Genomic DNA, 22,648 nt, shown 5'->3' on the forward strand with positions numbered 1-22,648 from the left:
GGTTTACAATCTTCAACCTGACAATCGTTCACCTGTCGTCGGGCTAGGTCTCTTGACCCCGTCATCCTAGGGTCATCAACGTGGCACGTCGCACAACTTGACTCCCATCACGACGGTTTGCGGAGATTTCTCTCGTGTTGCCTGTAACACTCATGTCGTGGTTCATGATTAGCGTCGCCCCGTGAATGTGGCGACGCGAATCTGGAGAGCAACATCGTGGCTGGCAGTGAATGACTTTTCATCGTTCGCTGCGTGACATTTGATTCTACAGACAACAGTGCGACTCAACGTAGGAGAGCCTCGGATGAGGCCAGAAGTTTGGACCAGCCACACCTTCAGCGTTTGTGTTTCCGTATTGCGTAAAGTTTTAGTCACAAACTATACGTGTGGTGTTGTGGCTGATTTGTCGATAATAGGATTGGCAGGCTTCCGCTCTTGATCCTGGTACACCCGCCATTGGCCAATTGAGATGTTGATTCGTGGTAATTGAGCATCAGCATGTTGACTCTGGATTGGTGTTCGTAACTCGTTCCATCTTTCCTCCAAGGCAGCACGTCTCATTCTCATGGCTGAGCCCGTAGGTGGAGAGAGAGGCATTCATCGCGAAGCCACAAAAATGGGCGTTCGGCAGAAATGTGCAAGACTCACCCAAGCTTGGGGTTCCCAAGTTTGGCTTAAAATCTCCATATACCGGTGCTTTAGGTAGTAAGCACTCATTAGTCGATATGAAGACTTCTCAAGCGACTGACTAGGTGATATTTTTGAACTTCGTGAAGTATCGTGACGGGGAGGCTTGATGGTCCCGTCTTTCTCTCACTTCCGCATCAACGTAAATCCTTCCGACAATCATCCAGGTTCTAAGTGCTCAGTGAGGTGATTGTGGGAAGTGAGGTGGGCCTGTAAACGACAAAGGTACCCAAAGCGCCGGGTCATGACGCTCACCGCCCGGACCACCAAGATGACCGTGGAATGCGACACCCAAGGCGGCAAATCAGATGCTACCTTCAGTGCTTGGGTGTGCCTACTCACCTAAGCTACAGGCAATCCACAGCAGGACCCATGCGCTGAATAAGTTCCTCCCTCCGAAACTCTCACTGCAAGGCGCCTGTGACCCTGTGCAGCCTTCCCCATTGCAAAACCTGGAGGGCTCTCCGCGACCTTCCTGAATCTCCAAGGTCGCTCGCTACCAAAAACCCACTAAATGCAACCGCCACCATCGCTGCCCTGACTTGGTGCAGATCCAGCAGCGACAGGCCACCCGACGGCTCCTCACCTTCACCTCAGGTCCAGAATTCTCTCAGCACCGCCAACACGATCGCCAACGACGCCATTCACACGAACCCGAACCGACACGACCACTTGCCCCTCCAGGCAAGGCCTGCCGCTGCGAACCACTTTACCGATGCCGGCCCATGTTGACGCGCAGAGTCACATTCGTTTACAACACTCGATCCCATAGCATCAGCTCCCGACATCATCAGTGCCATCCTGCCCTATGTAGCGCTCGTCCGCTCTCAACCCTTGCATATACAACACCCGATTCTCACGATCCGCCATGGATCGTGCCAGGAAGCGTCAGTTCTGCCCACTCGCCCGCCGCCTTCTCTTCTACTATTCGACACCTTGCTAACAATCATTCAGGTGAATTGCGCTCCCTGAACACCCGCGCTTGGGATGGCGAGCAAGGTTCGTACATCAGGTCCAAACCCCACCATACCCAACACCCCTCCTCTGACTTGGTTCTCCTACACAGATCTGTTTGCTGTCAGCAAATCTCTCGATTCATCTCTCAAGAAAAATACCGCCTTCATCAAGCGCCTTCGAACCGCCGTATCAGCCGCGACCCTAAACACTTTCCTCCAAGAGATCCGCACCCTCAGCCTGCACAAGTACCTCTCCGAAATTGTCTCAGCCTGCTTCGAGGGTCTATGCCGACTCAAGTCCCCCGGCGAGATCGAAGCCGGCGTCGAAATCGTCAGCGCTCTGCACCAGCGCTTTGGCCCTAGCGAGTTCACCGAATACCTAGGATGGCTGCTTGGGAAGGGAATGGCAACGCCCGACAAGAGCTTGCTCAAGTCGTTGGCACCCGAGGTTCGCGAGAAGGAGGAGAAAGAGCGCTTGACGCGCCAGCGTGTGCTCTTGCGCATTGTCACCGAGCTTTGGCTGGTTGATGTTCTGCGAACCCTCGATGACGTTACACGGCCAGACGATGCTACCAAGGGCGCCACGGGCAAGGTTGCCGAGCTGAAGCCTAGAGCGCAGGCAAACAGGAGCGGCGCTACCGAGCCCTTCCCTCTCGAGGTATTGAAGGATCTGTTAGGCCACGATCGGGAACACGTCAACTTGCCTCTACTCGTCATCTTCGTAAAGGCTTTCAGCTGGGATATCTTGGGCGTCAAGTCTACGGTAGCCGAGGGACGAAAGACTGTCGAGGAGGACGGTGCGACCAAGACCGCCAACGGAATAGTGCACGGCGAGAGTGGCGGCGAAGACCAAGTCAACGACACCGAAGATCAGCCGGTCACGCCCCCTGAGCTTCAAGAGAAGTTCAAGACAATCCTTAAAAAGTACTTCGAGGACGTCAAGAGCCATGTTGTCCGAGACCAGAAATCGATTCATTCTCAAGCTCGCCGTAACGCCGAAGCCTATGTCAAGTCAGGCGAAGTTTTTGAAGATCGACAGGCCAACTTTGAGAAGCAAATGAAGGCCCAGGAGCGGCTGGTAGCCAATGCTCAGGCCATTGCTGACGCCATTGGCGCTGATATGCCTGATCTCAAGGAGAGCGATGACTCGCTGGGCAACACCAATGGCTCGATCGGTCTGGTCAAAGCCGGTGACTATCTTCGAGGTCTTGGTGACGGTGCTGGAATATGGGAAGACGAAGATGAGCGACGCTTCTACGAAAATCTCGTCGATCTCAAGGGCAAAGTTCCGGGCATTCTCTTGGACGACGGCAAGAAGAAGAAGTCCGATAACGAGGAGCAAGTGGGCAAGAAAGTGGAAGTCACCGAGACAGCTGAACTGCCCAAGGTCCCGGACGCCGCTGAAGACCAGTCCACCTCCATTGCCAACAAGACGATTGGCGCTCAGGTGGATGCAGTGTTGGCTCGCCTGCCAGATCTCACCAACAAGGATGTCATTGACCAAGCCGCTATCGACTTCTGCTACCTCAACTCGAAAGCCTCGCGTAACAGACTGATCAAGGCTTTGACTGAAGTCCCCAAAGGTCGCGGCGACCTGCTGCCATCATGGGCTAGGCTCGCTGCTACTTTGGGTAGATACATGCCGGATATCCCCAAAGGTCTCGTCGACTACCTTGATGCCGAGTTTCGCAGTCTGCAGAGACGAAAGGACAAAGACTTCCTCGGCCAAGTTCGCTTGAGCAACATTCGTTACCTTGCTGAACTGACCAAATTTGGCATCGTCCCAGAGCATGTTGTGTTTCATTGTCTCAAGGTCAGCCTCGACGACTTCTCGAGGATGAATATTGAGATTATCTGCAATCTCCTAGAGAACTGTGGGCGGTACCTTCTGCGGAACCCAGAGACCTCACCACGCATGGCAACATTTCTCGAGACATTGCAACGCAAGAAGTCTGTCCAGCACATTGGCCAAGCCGAGCGCATGCTCATTGAGAACGCCGTCTACTACGTTGACCCTCCTGACCGTCCGGCTATTCAGCAAAAGGAGCGCACTCCCATGGAGCTGTTCATTCGCAAGTTGATCTACATGGATATGACTAAGCGTAATTACAGTAAGGTCTTGAAGCAGATTCGCAGACTTCACTGGGAGGAGGCCGAGGTAAGTCAATATCTATTCTTGCTGTGTTGTCAAAAGTTAACCACCTGAAAAAGGTCGTCAACATCCTCGAAAAGGTTTTCTCCAAGCCAGGCAAAGTCAAGTACGGGAATATCCATCTTCTCGCAATTCTCCTCAGCGCGATCTACCGCTATCACCCAGCTTTCGTAGTCAGGGTCATTGACACTGTCATGGAATCGATTTGCTTTGGCCTGGAACAGAACGACTTCAAGTTCTACCAGCGAAGGATTTCCGAGGTCAAGTACATTGGTGAGCTCTATAACTATCGAATGGTCGAGCATCCAGTCGTCTTCGACACCATGTACAAGATCATGACGTTTGGTCACGGTGGCCCGCCCATTCCCGGACGATTGAACCATTTTGATCTGCCCGACGATTTCTTCCGTATTCGTCTGATTGCGACTATCTTGGAGACATGCGGCATGTATTTTGCCAAGGGTGCGGCTGGCAAGAAGCTAGACTATTTCTTGTCTTTCTTCCAGGTTTGTGTCTGTGAATTTGGGGTTCATTTGCATCGACTAATACATAATAGTACTACATCTACACCAAGCAATCGTTGCCCATGGATATCGAGTTCATTGTTCAAGATACCTTCGCTCTTACACGACCGCAGTGGAAGTTGGCAACCAACCTCGAAGAAGCTTCAAAGGCATTCCAACTTGCCATAGCTCAAGATCAAAAGGTGTCAGGAGCCGACAAGAATCTTGAGGCCGATGATGCATCCATTGGGTCATCTTCGGACGATGAGGATGGAGATGAACACCTGCCTGAGCCGGAAGCTGATGAAGAAGAGTCTGATTTTGACGAAGAAGCTGAGGTAGGAGAAGTACATAGGTCGTGCTGGTCCAAACCGTCACTAATCAGTCGTACAAACAGGACAACGACGTTGACATGTCTCACGCGGACTCCGACAGCGAGGATGAGGCCATCGTGGTCACTCGTCAGCAGGAGCAAGTTGATCCGGAAGCCGAGGCCGAGTTTGAACGTGAATATGCCAAGATGATGGCCGAGAGTCTCGAATCTCGCAAATTCGAGCGCAAGCCCTTGTTCGACGTGCCGTTGCCCGTCCGTGGCAAAAGTAAGGAGTCAGCAACCGGGCCTGACTCTGGAGATACTAGCGTCCCCGCTCCCAGTAGTACAATGGCCTTTTCGCTCTTGACGAAGAAGGGCAACCGCCAGCAGGTGCGTGGAGTCATGGTGAATTGAGTGCAGCCACTTGCTTTGCTGACACGCCTCGCAGACACGAACTGTAGAACTCCCTTCCGACTCAACATTTGCTGTGGCTATGAAAACTCAGCAACAAGCCGAAAGAGAGGAGCAGCAACGCATCAAGAACCTTGTCTTGAACTACGATCTTCGCGAGAACGAGGATCAGGATGGTAACGACTGCCCAAAACCACTAAAAGCACATACAGTTATTCACAACCCCCAAGCAGGCCACGAGAAGGCAACTTCCTACCACCACAATCGGACAGATCGCGGAAAGGACCGCGGCGGACAACGGGTTCGCAAGCTTCAGCTAAGTGACGTTGATTGGTATGAATCATCAACCCAACGTGGAAATCATTTTGTGCGGGTGCATACTCCTCGCCCCAACTGGGACGTAGAAGCTGGCAACGATGTAGAGCAGTCAGAGACTTCTCCAACACATCATCGCGGCATCGTTCACAAGCGTCACATGTCGGCCATGCACTCTACGCCCAGACCGGGGGATCGGAAGGAACAGCCTCGCCGGGTTCGCAAGTGCCAGTAGAGTTTGCTAACGATGAGGAAACCTCGCTTCCATTACAGGACGTGAAGAACGCACCATCATACAGAACTAGGTTCTGAGGAAACACATTATTGTAGTCTACCAGGCGCCACCGACACAACCCGCCGGAGGTTGCCGCAGCTGCCAAAACTTCCGAGGTGGAGGATGGCTCATGGGGCTTACCGAGGCAGACAATCCATGCGAGGCACCAAACGCAGCCGAGTATACCCTCGTCAATGAAGCTTACCGGAGGCGCCTGACCGATTGGCTCTTCAAATTTATAAAGCTCTACGGTCTAGCCGAAACCCATGGCAGACTGACAAGTAAACGATCCAAGCAGCGATCGGCAATGGTTGACGTATAGGATTCACATGGATGAAGAGGCATGGATTGCAAGGACGGCCAGTCAACGACGAGATCGTAGTTCGTGGTTGAAAGTGACGATAAAAGGAGCGAGGAATGCCAGGTGGAATGGATGGGGTGCAGAGCAGATCTTTACCACACCAGCTAAGCAAGTGGTACAGTACCTCTTAAGATCTGAAGCCATCGCTCTGGTAGATTGACACAGGGATTACTACTGCCGCCTTTTCTTTACAGAGGAGGATTCCCACATTCAACATTCTTTTGATAGAGAGAAGTAGATGTCCAATATCAAGGAAGGTAACAGTTGCATGCGCAGACACATGACAGGAAACGTTGGCCATTGTTACTTCTTGTGGGCGAGTCTGGCCAAATGCTTCACCCGCAGGGGCATAGCGGGAAAAGGACAACGTGAATGTGACTTTTGGTCTTGTCGTTGTAGCAAAGTCTCGATAGCCTGATCTTGTATTCTCGCAGGATTTGCAGCTGAATGCTGTAATCCGCAGGATCAGGCTGGTTGCGGGTGTGGCTTGTAGTCGACCCCAATGTGTGGTTCGAGAATTGGCGTGTAGTGGAGTGGAGCGTCATGGCCCTGGTTGACGGTGCTAGATCTGATGTAACTCGATGGTGCTTCTTGGCAAGCATTAGCTGTGGGCAAGAGGAAATACGAAGTGCACATGTTTCAGTTGGCACAAGCAGTACCATTTCTTGGAGAGGGTGCCATCGTTCGTTTCACCTTGAAGAAATAGGCTGACGTTGCATCGTCGTCGAAGCTGGCCAGCCCAGTCTCGGTAGAGAATTTGTTTTTCCTTTGCTGCAGGAAACGTCCCGACAACAGCATGCTGTGCATTTGGCGCTGCCATCGTTGCCGCGCAGCTACTCAGCAGAACAGCATCGCGACTGCAGCCGCGACCGGACGTTAGGTGACCTACATCCGGTGGACGCAAGACGGACTGCGAGGAAGCCGAAGGTGTGCTCCGAGATTCATGCAGGTCAAAGGTGTACATCTAAAGTCTAGGCGATAGCAAAAGACGAACAGGACCCTGTGCGCGTGTCGAAGCCGATGGCGACAGCTTGACATGGCTGGGCAGCACTATTGGGCCGAACCTTGACCTTGTTTGTGCATAAGCTTCCTTCATTCGTCCGATGTCGAGGTTCTCGCGACGCCTGCCTCAACTTAAGGTAGGTATCGCAAACGGAGAGAGGGATGTTGCTGATGCATTGTATTCTGCGGACTTGACCGACAGGCTATCAGCAGTACCGCGTTAAACTGCTGACAATACGGAATTGGAGGCAACCACATGTCGCTCTCAGACTTGAGGTGGTTGATGAGGTTACTAGCCACAGTCGAAACTTGAGTCGGCGGCGGCGGGCGATCGCGTGGCAAATCAAGGCCGCAAACAACTATCTGTCGCCTGCGTGATGCCATCGCCGAGCGGGATGAAGATGAGTGGGAGTAGCAAGGAGTGCTTGAAGGGGTGCTCTGGAGGCAGGTGGGGTGCTCTGGAGGCACGCGTGGGCGTATGGCGCCGTTGTCCCAGTGTGTCCTGAAATAATCATATTCCGGCTGATCCTGGGTTGCTCGGACGTCCACGGACCGTCCTGGGGTGGAATCTGTATGATACCATGTCTATATCCACCGGCTAGGTAAGAGATGTTCAGCACCGACCACGGTAACGCTGAGCCTACCTTGGACTGGCGGACGAGAAGATGGATGGATCAGTAAAGGATGATTCGAGCGAGTTTAAGGACGTGAGGAACTGGGCAGGGTCTTGCTGTAGACATGTGTGTTTCGAATCGAGATATCCGTAGTAATGGAAGCTTGAGGTCAGATAGATGCCTTGGGATACGGCCGGAGTTGGCGTAGATGATTTGGAAGATGGTTGTGTGGGCTGTGGAAGAGTTCGAATGCGGCAGAGGTTAGAACAAAAGCCCACTTTGGTTCTGGCCCGAAAATAGACGGGATCATTCGCGGTAGCATGGCTATCGGAGAATTTCGTCTCTTGCCTCGTCGACTTTGGAGAAGTGAAATCAGACAAGCGCGATGGATGTTTTGGGAAAGAATTCCCCACAGGAGGGGGGATCGTCGTCGGCAAGATTGGCTGCCCCTGGATCGAACCGTCTTAGCGCCTCCAGCAAGGTTCAGCGTGCTAGCTACGTACTCCGTAGTGGCTACCTACCTACCTAAGGTTAGTACCTAGTGAGTGACCTTGAGGGAGGTAGGTACGCCCATCATAAGGAATCTCCTTCCCGTTATTCCTGCATGTTTTGTCCTTCAAAGTGCGATGGAAGCCCCCAGATGCAAATCATCAGTATTTCCTTCCGTCATCTCAGTCAAATTCAGCGGACAGGGATCATCTTCTCAGCGTTTGACAACAAGGGTTCACTAGCCCCAGTATACCTACCAACCTGAAGCTTGCTTCGCTGCCTCGCTCGGTTCTCGACATGCTCCAAGCTTTCCTTGGTGATGCTGCCTCCACTGCTCTAGGAAAAACGAATAGGCATCTGTCGTTGTTTGGTCTTTGATAGGTGACGGTCACGGAGTGGCAAAGGTCAACCGGAATGGCTTCTACAGCAACTGCGCGCAGGGACAAGCGGGCGGGTTGCGGCGTCTAAAGTACGTGACTATCCACTGTGAGAACAGAACATTCCATCACAAACTCAAAAAGAGACACTTCACCTTATTTCCCTGGGGTGATGCTCTGCATTCACCCTAATGCGATGGCGGTCGAATAAGATGGCCGTACAGGGCACCGCAAGTTCTTTGATACAGCGGCCCCTACCGCCCGATGTCCCGGCTGTGCTGGTGACCCACCTGTCGGCTCGTCTGATCCCTGATCCTTTCCCTGACTTGACCCAATTTGGATGCTTAGCTAATACAAACAACCCCTGCCTTACCAAGGGTAGTATGGTAGATGCAACTTCACGTCCTGCTTAAGTGCCAACAGCGCATACCTACTTTGCTACTCTCACATCGCTTCGGTGATTTTGCCTGGCTCACCTGCCGTGCACGTCGCATTCTACACAAACATGCTCGGATGTTGAGGATGCGGGATTTCCTAACTTGCCCCAGGAGGTCTGGGCTGTTCAGACAGGTGGTCCTAGATCGAGGAGGTGTGCAAAGCAGCTCTCACGGGCTCGACTGGGCTGTGCATTCCACAGTTGATCATCACGTCCGTCTCACTCTCCTACTCAGAGTTGTTCCCAGCAACGAGTGCCTTGACCGACGTAGACGCCGTTACCATCGGAAGCACATCATTTCTCAGCAACGATTGCGGATCTAAACGAGACCATGAGGACGGGTGATGCTCCCAACCTAACCTTTGCGTGATTAGCATTCCGTCGAAAACCCGGCTGCGTGGGAAGTTGAAGACACGAGGCATGTCGTACCAAGGGCCCTGACAGCCGCACCACATGCCATCCTAATCATCTCGCCCGGTTAACTGATACAGCATTTCTGGGCGAGGCTATTGCCACGATGGCAACCCGATTCGTCAATGTTGCCACGCACCAGACGCCGGGGACGTCCAGGAAACTGTAGAAACACGTCTCTAAGGCCCCGCAAGGCGTACAATTTGCACCTCGAACCGGCCGGTCGCCATACCAAGAGCCCCGTCCATGTGCGCAGTCGGGTGGCTATCCGCGCCAAATGATGCCTCGTCTGGCTTGACATTGGCGCCCATCCATCAATCGGCTAATGTGATCCGCGCAGGTGGGTGATCCCTGAGAGCTGCTTTTGCTTGCTTGCTTGTTTGCTTGATCCCCTTGGGCTGAATACCCAATCATCCTCCTTACCCACCTAGGTATTCAACTTGGACCATCCAGGACCCCCCCCCCCCCCCCCCCCCCTCACCCACCCCCATCAGTCTATGAGGTGCCGGATCGATCCTAGACGGGCGCGGTTCTATCGAGCCTCGAACCCCGTCCGCGCCTCCCCCCGTCTTTGGTACCCTTTCCTTTTCCGTCTTGCTCCATGTTGCGCCCCAGGCTTCTTAAGACGAGTAGGAGCCGGCCAACATCTCCCGTCATCTGATTATCTCCTCAGCGTCTCTTTTAGTCTCCGTCGTTCCGCGATCTTTCTTTGTCCTCTCTTGCTGATCCCCGCTCATGATGTACTCGTTGACCTCATAAGAGCACATCTGAGCTTGAGTGTCGCGACCGACCTTTTCTTGCCTGGAAGTGGCCAACCTGAACGGGCCGGTCACTACTGGGAAGTGAGTCGTTTCCTCATCCGGCCTATTGGAAGTCACCCCAAGCTCACCTCACTCGAAGAAAAAGGCAACTTTGCCCATATTCACGGCCGAACGACCACAACTCGCCTTCCGCGGTCACCGACCACTCTGTTCGGATACCTCGCTTCCGTTGGCACGGTACAACTTGAGTCTTAACTCCAGCCCGATACACCCGTCCGACTGGGTTCAAGAAAACGAGTCTTCAACATAGTACGTGCCGAACAGGCAAGCTGCAGCTACCCGACAACAACACGCTTTATCTGCACGATCCCGTCTCCCTCACCGCGTCGTGGACTTTTTCTATTCAGCTGAAGTTGCACTTCCCGGTCGGCTTCTTGCCCGCCTGCGTTTGCTCATACCACTCGTGTATCGTCGGTTCAGTACACATTCGTTAGACAAGATGGAAGACTATAGTTATCTTGTCAAGATGGCGGAGCCTGGCGACGATAATTACTGGGCCCCCAAAGATGTGAGCTTCTTTGCATCTCACATGCCCATTAACGCTGGCTAATGTATGTCTAGATTGTTTACACTGCGATTGTCGGATTGGTGATGCTGGCAGCCATCCTCGAATGGTTCCTATGGATTGCCGCATTTCTATACTGCCTGTGGAAGGTCTTCGTCAAGGCTGAGCATTGGTCCATTCGAGTATTGGCAGTCATTGTTGGCGTCTTGTTCACTTGTTTCAGGTAAGTGACGGCTGTCACGCAATCCCTTCGTACGAAGGATGGTTGAGCTCACGATCATTACCAGAGCCATTTTCCTTCCCATCATGATCGTTACTCTGCCACTGCCCAGTGCTGTCGTTAAGTACTGGCCAACGAACATGGTCGATGTGCTTCAGTGGTTCGCTTTCTGGAGTTTCGCTGGTCTTCTGACCATTCCATGGCTTTTCTGCGTCTACCAGCTTGTTACCAACCAGCTCGGAAGAACGAAGAGAATCAAGCAGGTTTTGGACGAAGTTTCGGCACCAAAAGTTGTCATCGTCATGCCCGTTTACAAGGAAGACCCGGATGTTCTCGTTGTTGCCATCAACTCCGTCGTCGACTGCGACTACCCGCCCTCATGCATTCACGTCTTCCTCTCATTCGACGGTGATCAAGAAGACGAACTTTACTTGAACACTCTCGAGAAGATGGGTGTCCCATTGACATTGGAGACATACCCCAAGAGTATCGACGTCTCATACCGATCCGCCCGTATCACCATCTCGCGATTCCCCCATGGAGGCAAACGTCATTGCCAGAAGGCCACCTTCAAGCTCATCGACAAGGTTTACGAGCATTACCTCAAGAGAAACGACAACCTCTTTATCCTGTTCATTGATTCCGATTGTATCCTGGACCCCACCTGCCTGCAGAACTTCGTCTTCGATATGGAGTTGAGTCCCGGAAACCCCAGAGACATGTTGGCCATGACCGGTGTTATCACGTCTACGACTAAGAAGCATAGCTTGATCACACTGCTCCAAGATATGGAGTATATTCATGGCCAACTTTTCGAGCGAACTGTCGAGTCCGGATGTGGCGCCGTCACTTGTCTTCCCGGTGCTTTGACTATGCTTCGATTCTCTGCTTTCCGCCGCATGGCTAAGTACTACTTTGCCGACAAAGCAGAGCAATGCGAGGATCTTTTCGACTTCGCCAAATGCCATCTGGGCGAGGATCGCTGGCTTACGCATTTGTTCATGATCGGAGCCAAAAAGCGGTACCAGATTCAGATGTGTACCTCCGCCTTCTGCAAGACCGAAGCTGTCCAGACCTACGCATCCTTGATCAAGCAGCGTAGACGTTGGTTTCTGGGTTTCCTTTCCAACGAAGTCTGCATGCTTACTGATTGGCGTCTCTGGAAGCGCTATCCCATCCTAGTTCTCGTTCGATTCATGCAAAACACTATTCGAACTACGGCTCTCTTGTTCTTCATCATGGTCCTCGCTATCATCACCACCTCCAAGAAGGTTGACAACTTGCCGGTCGGCTTCATTGCAATTTCGCTTGGACTCAACTGGCTTATGATGTTGTACTTTGGCGCAAAGCTCCGCCGATACAAGATTTGGCTGTACCCGATCATGTTCGTCCTGAACCCCTTCTTCAACTGGTTTTACATGGTTTATGGTATCTTCACGGCTGGTCAAAGGACATGGGGAGGCCCGAGAGCTGATGCTGCTACTGCCGACACCGAGACTACTGCGCAGGAGGCTATCGAGCAAGCCAAGGAAGGTGGAGACGAGCTCAACATCGTGCCCGAATCATTCATCCCTGCCGCCGAGGCCAGAAAGGAGAGTATCGCCGGCGGCAAGGGCAACATGGGCCCAATGGGTCGCAAGCACAGTGTTGTTCAGCCACCATCGCAAATCGAGGGACGCTTCGCCGCCAGAAAGAAGTCAGCTGCTGGGTTCTACGTCAACGCCGACGACTCTCAAGTCACCGTTAATCGATCCGGACCTAGTGGTTTCGGTCCGGCATGGGCTTTGCAGTCACGCGACTCATTCGATAGTATGGTGTCGTCGCAGACGGCTGGTAACTCAGTCTACATGCCTCGTCGTGTGGAGAGTATCATGGGAGAAGAGGATCGCAAGAAGTACGAGCTCGCACAGCAGAGCCAGTTCAACCAGTTTTTGTCCAACTCTAAGCGTTTTGGAGCTCAGACTACGACCACTGGCCAGGTATACGAATATTCCGACGCTGAAATGAAGCGGGGAGGATACCAAGACGCCCCGGATCCGATGGACAGAGGCCAGGAGTACACCGACAATGTCCGGATGGGCACTGTTGACAACAGCTTTTCCGGACGGCCGCAGTCTTCGGAAGGGTTGCCAAGGCAAGGAATGAGTGCTACACATTCGGCCAGAGGTGGGCGCAGTCCTCTTGCGCGTGCCAGTTTGGTTCGCACCATCCCTCTTGAAGATGTCCAGTCTGAGGGTGAAAGTTCAAGCGGAGACCGGGACAGCCGGGATCACTCGCCCAAGAGGAGACACTAGAGAAGGGAGGGGGGTCGAAGCAACGACGATGTGCGATAGAATGGATACAATTGCATGTTTTGGCGTTGAAAGGGCTCACAAAGATGAAGCAAGAGAAGGTCAAGATGCCTGACAACATTAGTTTCTGGTTTTTTTCCTTTAGTTTTTTTCCCATTTCTTTTGTACAACCCAGGCGTTGACAGTGCAAGAGCTGGCTGTAAAACACCTAGCACGGCGGACATTGGAAAGAAATATCATGTGGCCAGACAGCCAAGCCATTAGCAATAGTTACATAATGCAATGCATTTTTGAGGCATTCCTACTGTTGCAAACTGACGACATTGAGCAATGGACATTGAACCTGGCGACATTGTATTGGAAACAATATAACATTTGCAGCATGGCCTTCAACCCAAGACGTGATGGGTAATTCGTGGACTACCGATGCCATGGCATTAGCAAAAAATATCCGGTTGAGTGACCGGGTTCGTTTGCAGACTGCTGGATGCTGTGAAGTAATAACAATCAAGATCAAGATGTAGAGGGCCGGGGAAGGGCATGCATTTGGTAATCATCGCGGCATGGACACGATGTATTACCCAATAGAGGGGTATCGCCAAGATAAGATTAGATAAGTGCATGTGGACTCGGAACGATATCGTACTTGGCAATAAACCTGCAGAGACAGCGTATTGTCTGGTTGTATGTTATACAAGATCGTCTACAGTCTCACGGGAACAGCCTGACATTGACGGACATTCTTAGTCATGATGCCCAAAGTGCTCCGTATCTACACGCAGGTCGGATCTGTTTGGACAGGTTTAGTATACCAACAAACGAACAAGGACTGGGTAGGTGTTCTTGAACAAGGGTGACTTTGATTTTTGGAGGACAAAGGATGGATTGCTTGCTTCGAATCCGAGGCGGTCCACCATATTCGTACATTATACCCCCAAACTCCGTTGAGAAAGTATGTATGGCTCACTGACATGCAGAGACCAACGGCGAGCAAGTCTACCAGCCAGCCTTACCTTACACGTGGAGGTGGTTCTTCGTTGTCCGCGTTGCCTCACTTCCGCGGGAGCCAGTTGGAGTCGAGAGAGGCCACGATTGGGTGAGGGGTGGCGGGGTGGAAGGGAGATGGTGGAGGGGCAGAAAGCTGGACGGGCGACAAGAAATCCATGGTGGCAGCGGAGTGGCACGGTGACCCGAGCGAGCAGGGGTGGGTGGACCAAGGCAATTAGGAACGACAGAGAACGAAGGAGAATCTTCTTTCCCATTCGGCCTCCACTACTATTTCAGCGCCCTGACACCGTCAAAATTCCATTTGGATCCACCCATCTCAAGTCATTCCCGTCCCGCCGAGTACCTAACATTTCCTCGCCCTTCCATTTTCCGAGGAACCTTGGCTTACTCAGAGCGCACTGTCACAGCAATCCACCCTTCCAAGCAAAGAAAACGTCCACTAGAATACGCTCCAGTTACAGAGTATCGCACGCTAAACGTCGATGTCATATAGTAGGTACCCAACTTGACAGCACACACAAAATCCAACCCAACCCACCTCAGGGCAGTGTAAGGTACCGTGTCAAAAAAGGTACTTGACCGCCCTTCTTCCATCACCACCAACCCAAAGTAAACCCGGTGTGGCCACGTACCTTACCGCTACCTGGACCTCTCCCCCGGCCTTCCCTGTCTGTCCCGCCCACCTCATCCACCTCACACATTTACTGTGGCCTGCCTTACCTCAGAGTACTTACTTGGTGGACAGCCTAGCCAGACACTTCCTGGTGACGCTAGAGCGCACTGCACCTTTTTTTCCACACTCCCGCACATCCCACCTTCAGGTTCTCTTGCATATTGACAAACTCTTAAACCTTGCATTTGTCTGGACTCGACATTTTCCTCCCCCCCCAACCTTTTCGACGAGACGACCTTTCGACTCGACCGCTTGCAAATACCCTTCCCGCAAGTCGGATAATCAATCATCACTCGACCAAGACTCGAATCCCCATCAAACCTCTTTCCTCTTCTCAGAGCGTTGTTGTGAGCGCAACCCCGCTGCCATCAGAGAGTCCGCTAGACAATCCTTGTTTACAATATCCTCACAGAAAGAACACTACCACCCAACATGAGTGTCGTCGGTATGCTTGCGCCTCTCTCCCTTTCCTTGCCGACCTGCTATCTGTTGCCTCGCCGAACCGTTGCTGACTCTTGTCTTCTTTGCTTCAGGTGTTGATTTCGGAACCCTCAAGACGGTCATTGCCGTCGCCAGAAATCGCGGTGTCGATGTGGTGCGTACCCCGACCTCTCTGCCCCTCCCCCGCCAAAAAAAAAACCAGCAGAGATTTTGCGACAGAACAATGAAGACTAACGATCAAATTTAGATTTCCAACGAGGTCTCCAACCGTGCCACGCCGTATGTTCAAACCCAATATCCCCCGGCCGGCCGAAATTACACAAAGAGATGATGCAGTCAAACTAACCTTTCTACATAGGTCTGTCGTTGGATTCGGTCCCAAGTCGCGATACCTCGGCGAGAGCGCCAAGACGCAAGAAATCTCCAACCTCAAGAACACTGTCGGTTCCATCAAGCGTCTTGCCGGCCGCGCCTTCGCCGATCCCGATGCCCAGCTCGAGCAGCAGTACATTACCGCTCCCCTCGTCGATGTCAACGGCCAGGTCGGTGTCGAGGTCTCGTACCTTGGCAAGAAGGAGAAGTTCTCCAACACCCAGTTGATCTCCATGTACCTCAGCAAGATCAAGCAAACAACACAGGCTGAGCTGAAGCTTCCCGTCTCCGACTTGGTCATGAGCGTCCCCGCCTGGTTCACCGACATCCAGCGCCGCGCCATCATCGATGCTGCCGAGATCGCCGGCCTGAAGCTCCTCCGCCTCATGAACGACACTACTGCTGCCGCTCTCGGCTGGGGTATCACCAAGCTCGATCTCCCCGCCCCCGAGGAGCAGCCCCGCCGTGTTGCCTTCATCGATATCGGCCACAGCAACTACACCTGCTCCATTGTTGAGTTCAAGAAGGGTGAGCTGGCCGTCAAGGGTACCGCCTTCGACCGTCACTTTGGTGGCCGCGACTTCGACAAGGCTGTCGTCGAGCACTTGGGCAAGGAGTTCAACGGAAAGTACGGCATTGACATTCACTCCAACGGCCGCGCCATGGCCCGCACCATCGCTGCCGCCGAGAAGTGCAAGAAGATCTTGTCTGCCAACCAGCAGGCTCCTGTCAACATCGAGTCCATCATGAACGACGTCGATGTTTCTGCCATGATCACACGCCCGGAGTTCGAGGCCCTCGTCGAGCCTTTGCTTCAGCGTGTCCACGTTCCTCTCGAGCAGGCTCTTGCCGAGGCCAAGTTGACCAAGGACGACATTGACGTCATCGAGGTCATTGGTGGTGGCAGCCGTGTTCCCGCCCTCAAGGAGCGCATCCAGGCTTTCTTCGGAAAGACCCTGTCTTTCACCCTGAACCAGGACGAGGCTGTTGCCCGTGGTGCTGCCTTCAGCTGCGCTATTCTGTCCCCCGTCTTCCGTGTCCGCGACTTCACCGTCCAGGACATCATGAGCTACCCCATCGAGTTCGCCTGGGAGAAGGCTCCCGATATTCCCGATGAAGACACCAGCCTGACTGTCTTCAACCGCGGCAACGTTCTGCCGTCCACCAAGATTCTTACCTTCTACCGCAAGCAGCCCTTCGACCTCGAGGCCCGCTACGCGAAGCCCCAAGATCTCCCCGGAAAGATTAACCCGTGGATCGGTCGCTTCTCTGTCAAGGGCGTTAAGGCCGACGGCAAGGACGACTTCATGATCTGCAAGCTGAAGGCTCGTGTCAACATCCACGGTGTTCTCAACGTCGAGAGCGGCTACTACGTCGAGGACCAGGAGGTTGAGGAGGAGGTCAAGGAAGAGGAGAAGGATGGCGAGAAGAAGGACCCTGATGTGAGTGTTGCGGCGTCTCGTTACGAAACTTTTCCTTCTGCCGACGTGCTTGATAGCTTGGAGTTGCCGCTCAAACGACGGCGCCAAACTTTCGACACGGAGTCGCGTTCTGTTCCGGCCCCATCTCACGCGTTTGTCGAGGATGAAGAGATCCCGAAGCTAACAATCTACTCACCTCAAAAGGCCATGGAGACTGACAACAAGGAGGATGCTCCCAAGAAGACTCGCAAGGTAAAGAAGCAAGTCCGCAAGGGCGACCTTCCCATTGTCAGCGGCACAGCTTCCCTATCCGACTCAGCAAGAACCGCTCTTCTCGAGAAGGAGTCTGCCATGGTCATGGAGGACAAGCTTGTCGCCGACACCGAGGAGAAGAAGAACGAGCTCGAGACCTTCATCTACGACCTCCGCAACAAGCTCGACGACCAGTACGCCGACTTCGCCAGCGAAGAGGAGAAGACCAAGATTAAGGAGAAGCTCGAGGCCAGCGAGGTAAGACAGCTTCTTGAAATGCATGCGATTTGAAGTCGGCTGCTAATGTCATGTTTCAGGACTGGCTCTACGACGAGGGCGAGGACGCCACCAAGGCTGTCTACGTTGCCAAGATTGACGAGATCCGCGCCATGGCCGGACCCATTGTCCAGCGCCACTTCGAGAAGGTCGAGGAGGACCGCCGTATTGTTCAGGAGAGAGTAGAGGCTGAGAAAGCCGCCAAGCGCGCCGAAGAGGAGGCTCGCAAAGCTGCCGAAGCTGAGAAGGCTCCTCCGGCGGCTAAGGATGAGGAGATGACCGACGCCGATGCCGCAAAGGCCGATGCCGAGGCCGAGGGCACGAAATAGGATCCCGTGGACCTGACCAACGTCTGAAACTTGGAAAACAAAACAAGACAGCAAAGAACAAAAAGCGAGAAATCAACGAAGATGATAGAATAGACCCTTAGCTATGATTTCTTTCGGGTTGGCATAGGGTTATCAGGCTAGAGCAGCTTCGACGGTTATTATGCAATGAGAGAAATGACTTGAAATTTGACAATGATCCAAGGATTCCAAGTCCACGTCGTGTATTCAAAAAGCGTGTTCAATGATTCCCTGCAGTTTCATCCTCGCAAACCAGATGTGACTAGAGTTCGTGCATGTATGATCATGTTGCCTCGAGAATACAAATCACAGCACAATGAGCATCGCTTTCTCGACTTCTCGTCTCTCTCACCCGTCCGGATCGACTGGCCGCCATGGTAATATGCAGTTGATGGGACGGGGCACATACATCCTGAGGCACAGAGCATAGCAAACATACAAGTCAGAAGCCTAGATCAACATTTCTTGAATTCTTTTGCCTACTACAACTCGCGATCTTTTTTGGAGAATGACCATGGAAAACAAACATATGCCTTTTAAGGGGTGGTAAACCGCCTCATAGACAAGAAATCCACATCACGTCTTTGAAAAGAAAAACCCTCGTCATGTCCATCCCTTCATGCAGCCAGATAAAACCCACTTCCTATACCATTCTCACTCATTCCTCTCCATACTTTTCCATCTCCAACCTCTCTCTCTCTCCCTCCCCCCCTTGCCATATAGCTAAACACGGACAAGAGAGACAGACGCTTGGGAGTAAATATTGTGTAATCAGTGGATATCGAAAAGGGGCTTGAGCTTGATGATGAGCTGCCACTCGTCGTTGGAGACGTCCTTGCGGTAGAACTCCTTGAGGGTGTTGATGCTGGCGCGCGAGATGAGACTGTACAGCACGTCAGACTCCTCGAGGTGCCGACCGTATGTCGGCTGGTGGCCGCCCATTTCAATCTTGACGGCGACGGAGGGCTGTCCCTTTTTGCAAACGGGGATTTGCTTGTGGTCACGCTCGATACCGGTACTAGTAGAGCAGGTCTCGGATTAGCTTCAAATTGTTCTCATAGTTTCTTTGTCAGGTCAATGCGGGCTTATGGACTTACACTCTGCCCAAGTTGATGATTTCCTTGACACCGGTGACGGCGTTGGTCTTGACAGCTGCAATGGGCGTGTTGACCTTCAGCTGACCTTCAACGACGTCAACACCGACGACGATGGGGCCGGTCTTGTTGAAGACGGCAACCGTGTTGAGCACGCAGGGGAACACGGCCAACATCTTGGACTCTTCCTTCTTCTTCTCCAGCAGCTCGGCCATGTGCTTGGTGAAGGCATCAAACAAGTGGTAAATAATGTCCGCAGTGAAGACCTTGACGCCGACATCGTCAGCGTACTGCTGCGCCTCCTTGTCGACCTTGACGTCGAAGCAGAGCATGACGGCGTAGTCGGACGCCTTCTCCAACATGATACCAGCCTGCATGACGTCGCGCTTGTACACCGGGCCAATACCGACGTTGGCGACGGGAATCTTGCAGTCCTTGAGGAAATCCAGCAGGGCCTCAAGGGAACCGAGAGTGGACGCCTGGACGCTGACACCACGACCGGTCTTTTCGACACGGCTGAAGAGAGTCGCCAGATCGGCCTCGACCTCGTCAATGATGTCGTCCTCGTCGTCGTCGGGGCCGACGACCATCATGCGAGAACCGGCAATGGCACCCTCGAGACCAGGGGCACTGATCTTTACACCGAGAGCGGCCTTGACCTCCTTGTTGTGCACGTAGGCAGACTTGAGACGCAGCTCACGCATCGGTGCGGGCGTCAACAACGCACGAATGTTAGTGGTGATGGCACCTTCCACACCACACAACACTATTCTGTCACCCTCGCGCAGGATGCCGTTAGACAGGACAACGTCAACAGTCATACCGAAACCTTCAATGGCCTTGACCTCGAGAACAGTAGCCTGAACCTCGGAAAGGTACATCAAGGCTCCGACCATGCGCTCCTGGGTGAGCTGCACAATGAGCTTCAGCATATCGGGAATACCCTCTCCGGTGTGGGCGGAAGTAGGGATAAGCGACACGTTCTTGGCCATGGACTTGTTCTCGTAGAAGAGCTCCGCGTTGAAACCCTGCTCGGCGAAGGCGACCTTGGTCTGCTCCAGGCGGTTCTTGAACTCGTTCTGGACACCCTTAGGCTGCAACGCCAGAGACTCCTGGAAGCCGTTGTTATCGACCTTCTTCCAGCCGTACAGACGATCAATCTTGTTGAGGGCGACGACGAAAGGAGTCTTCCTGTCACGCAGCATCCTCATGGACTCCAGAGTCTGGGGCTCGAGACCGTGCATGATATCGACGACAAGAATGGCGATGTTGCAAAGGGACGAACCACGAGAGCGCAGGTTGGAGAAGGACTCGTGACCAGGGGTATCAATGACCAACAGACCGGGAACCTTGAAGTCGAAGGCGCCATCAGGATTGACGACGGCGGTCTTCGCCTTGATGGCCTCGACAGGGAAGTAGGTGGCACCAATTTGTTGAGTAATACCACCAGCTTCGCCCTCCTGCACATTGGTCTGACGAATCTTGTCGAGAAGCTTCGTCTTTCCGGTATCGACGTGACCCAGAATACAGCAAATGGGCGATCGGAGGTTGTCCTTGGATCTGGCAGCCAACGCGGCTTGATGAGCCTTCTCACGGCGCTCTGCGGCCTCCTTCTTGCGTTGGAGTTCGGCTTGACGGGCTGCTGTCTCCTTCTCATCCTCCGAGTCGGATTCAGATTCGGAGTCAGAGTCATCATCTTCATCGTCGTCCTCGTCATCATCCTCATCCTTCTTGTCGGCCTTGCCGTTAGCGGCCTTCTTCTTCTCTGCTTCTTCGTCACTGTCAGCATCCCAGCTGTCCTTGACGTCGTCTTCGTCAGAGGCGGCAGCAGCTTCCCAGTCGTCTTCCAGATCGCTTTCTGCCGCCTTCTTCTTGGCAGCAGCGGCAGCCTCGGCCTCAGCCTTCTCCTTGGCGGCCTTATCCTCGGCCTCCTTGATGAGTCGCTCAGCTTCCTTCTTAGCGCGCTCTGCAGCCTCAGCAAGGGCCTTGTCTTCGTCAATCTGTGAACCAGTATGTTAGCGACAGTCTACTGTGGGAACCCGCCCCGTCTTTGGAGCTTACCTTATCTTGCACCCTGCGGCCTCCCTTCTTCTTGTTGTCGTAAGAGACCTTCTTCTTCTCGCCCTCCTCGGACGGGCCAACCTTGATACCGGCAGCAAGCATCTGCTGGAGCTTCCGCTCGTTACGGGCCTTTTCCTCCTTCTGCGCCTTGGTCATGAACTTGCCCTCCTTCTTGAGCTGCTCAATCTTCTCCTTCTCCTTTTGCTTCTTGAGTGCCTTGGCCTCCTCTTTGCGCTTGTTCTCTTCCTCTGCGGCTTTCTCCTCCTCCGCAATTCTCTTCTTCTCGTTTTCGGCGAACTCAGCGTCCTCTTGCTGTCTGCGACGGAGCTCCTCTTGCTGCTTCTGGAGGGCGGCCAGAGCGGCGGGGATCTTCTTCTTTTTGCCACCCTTCTCCTCGGCCGGAGGGGGTGCGACGGCAGCGGCGGCGGGCGTAGGGGAATCCTTCTTCTCGGGAGCTGCCTTGACAGGCTCAGGCTTGGTAGCAGGCTTCTTCTTGGCGGCCTATGAACGGGAGGCATGGTTAGATTGATCGTATGGGTAGAAAAGGCGTTTGTGAACTCACATTTTCCTTCTTGCGCTGCTTCTCTCTCTCTTTCTTCAGCTTCTCCTTCTCGGCCTTGGTAAGGACGCGGCCGGAGTTGTCGTCGTCATTGCCAGCTGAGGCGGCGGCAGCAGCCTGCTTTCCCTTGCCACCCTTGCCCTTCTTCTCAGGCAGGGCAAACTCGTCGTCCATGGTCGCTTCTTGAGGGGCCTTCTCAGCAAGACTGGGTGAAGGTGCGTCCTCCTGCTCGGGTTCGGCGATGGGTTCCTCAATACCCTTCTTCTTTCTCTTCTCTCTGTTCTTGCGCAGAGTGGCCATGAGACCACTGACCTCCTCCTCCGCCTCACCCTCGGCTGGCTTTTCGGCATCAGCCTCGGGGGCGGCGGCGGCAGGAGCGACAGTCTCGCCGAGCTCATTCTCCCAGTCGTCGTTGGCGCGAGCCTTGTTACCCTTCTTCTTGGGAGGCATCTTGAAGGTCTTCGACGTCGGAGTCGTTAAAAGGACTTTGGAAATGTCTCAATGTAAGGATTGTGTCCAGTTTGTAGAATTAGATCAGGAAAGACCCTAAATAGTTGCCGATTGTGGGCGATCCAGCCAGTAAATGACGGCTAGAGGGACAGACGGAAATTCCCAAGGATGGGTGGGGTTTCGATGATTGGTGGTGGCACGCGAAAGAAAGAGCTCTTTCAGCGATGTAAGAGATGAGGTGGCGAAACCGAGTCCTGAATGCGATTCTGTCGGGGCCGACACGACATAATACGGACGAGGCGATGCGTCTTGTCTGGCTTCAACCGGGGGAAAGAACAGAGGTCGTTGAGAACTGGCCAAAATCTCGAGCGGGAAAACTGGAGGGCAATTCACTGCGGGGCAAAGTTCGGGTTTTGGGGCAACGTCTTGGTCGTACGGTGCACTTGGAAGTTTGATGGTGGGCAAGCCGCAAAAGCCATGGATGTCATTTGTACTAGGAGCAATGTGACGGTCGTCTTGCGGCGCCTCAGGTTGTGCAAGTGCGTTTCTACTACCC

The 22,648-nt window shown here is 53.4% G+C and overlaps 4 protein-coding genes across 4 annotated transcripts; 3 read left to right on the forward strand and 1 right to left on the reverse strand.

Moving 5' to 3' along the window:
* Positions 1-1,555: 1,555 nt before the first annotated feature.
* Positions 1,556-5,572, forward strand: BDP55DRAFT_541181 (MIF4G domain-containing protein; the record flags this gene model as incomplete). The annotated part of the gene is made up of 7 exons (XM_060568191.1): positions 1,556-1,574; positions 1,642-1,686; positions 1,754-3,801; positions 3,855-4,301; positions 4,352-4,636; positions 4,696-5,001; positions 5,060-5,572. 7 exons carry the CDS (start codon positions 1,556-1,558, stop codon positions 5,570-5,572), a joined length of 3,663 nt encoding a protein of 1,220 aa, XP_060435425.1.
* Positions 5,573-10,588: 5,016 nt separating this feature from the next.
* Positions 10,589-13,141, forward strand: BDP55DRAFT_723323 (class VII chitin synthase; the record flags this gene model as incomplete). The annotated part of the gene is made up of 3 exons (XM_060578731.1): positions 10,589-10,630; positions 10,684-10,850; positions 10,915-13,141. The coding sequence occupies 3 exons, from the start codon at positions 10,589-10,591 to the stop codon at positions 13,139-13,141; spliced, it is 2,436 nt and encodes an 811-aa protein (XP_060435426.1).
* Positions 13,142-14,423: 1,282 nt separating this feature from the next.
* BDP55DRAFT_202664 (hsp70-like protein) lies at positions 14,424-18,006 on the forward strand. The gene is made up of 6 exons (XM_060565947.1): positions 14,424-14,638; positions 15,353-15,414; positions 15,508-15,539; positions 15,619-17,074; positions 17,258-17,563; positions 17,623-18,006. Exons 1-6 carry the CDS (start codon positions 14,629-14,631, stop codon positions 17,908-17,910), a joined length of 2,154 nt encoding a protein of 717 aa, XP_060435427.1. The 5' UTR covers positions 14,424-14,628; the 3' UTR covers positions 17,911-18,006.
* Positions 18,007-18,392: 386 nt separating this feature from the next.
* Positions 18,393-22,552, reverse strand: BDP55DRAFT_710403 (uncharacterized protein). Its single transcript, XM_060578154.1, has 4 exons — positions 21,646-22,552; positions 21,084-21,584; positions 19,026-21,022; positions 18,393-18,946 (listed from the first exon to the last, which is right to left on the reverse strand). Exons 1-4 carry the CDS (start codon positions 22,090-22,092, stop codon positions 18,700-18,702), a joined length of 3,192 nt encoding a protein of 1,063 aa, XP_060435428.1. The 5' UTR covers positions 22,093-22,552; the 3' UTR covers positions 18,393-18,699.
* Between the last annotated feature and the right edge of the window lie 96 nt (positions 22,553-22,648).

The sequence above is a fragment of the Colletotrichum godetiae genome (genome assembly GCF_030913485.1).
Source record: "Colletotrichum godetiae strain CBS 193.32 chromosome Unknown BDP55scaffold_3, whole genome shotgun sequence".
NCBI lineage: Eukaryota > Fungi > Ascomycota > Sordariomycetes > Glomerellales > Glomerellaceae > Colletotrichum > Colletotrichum godetiae.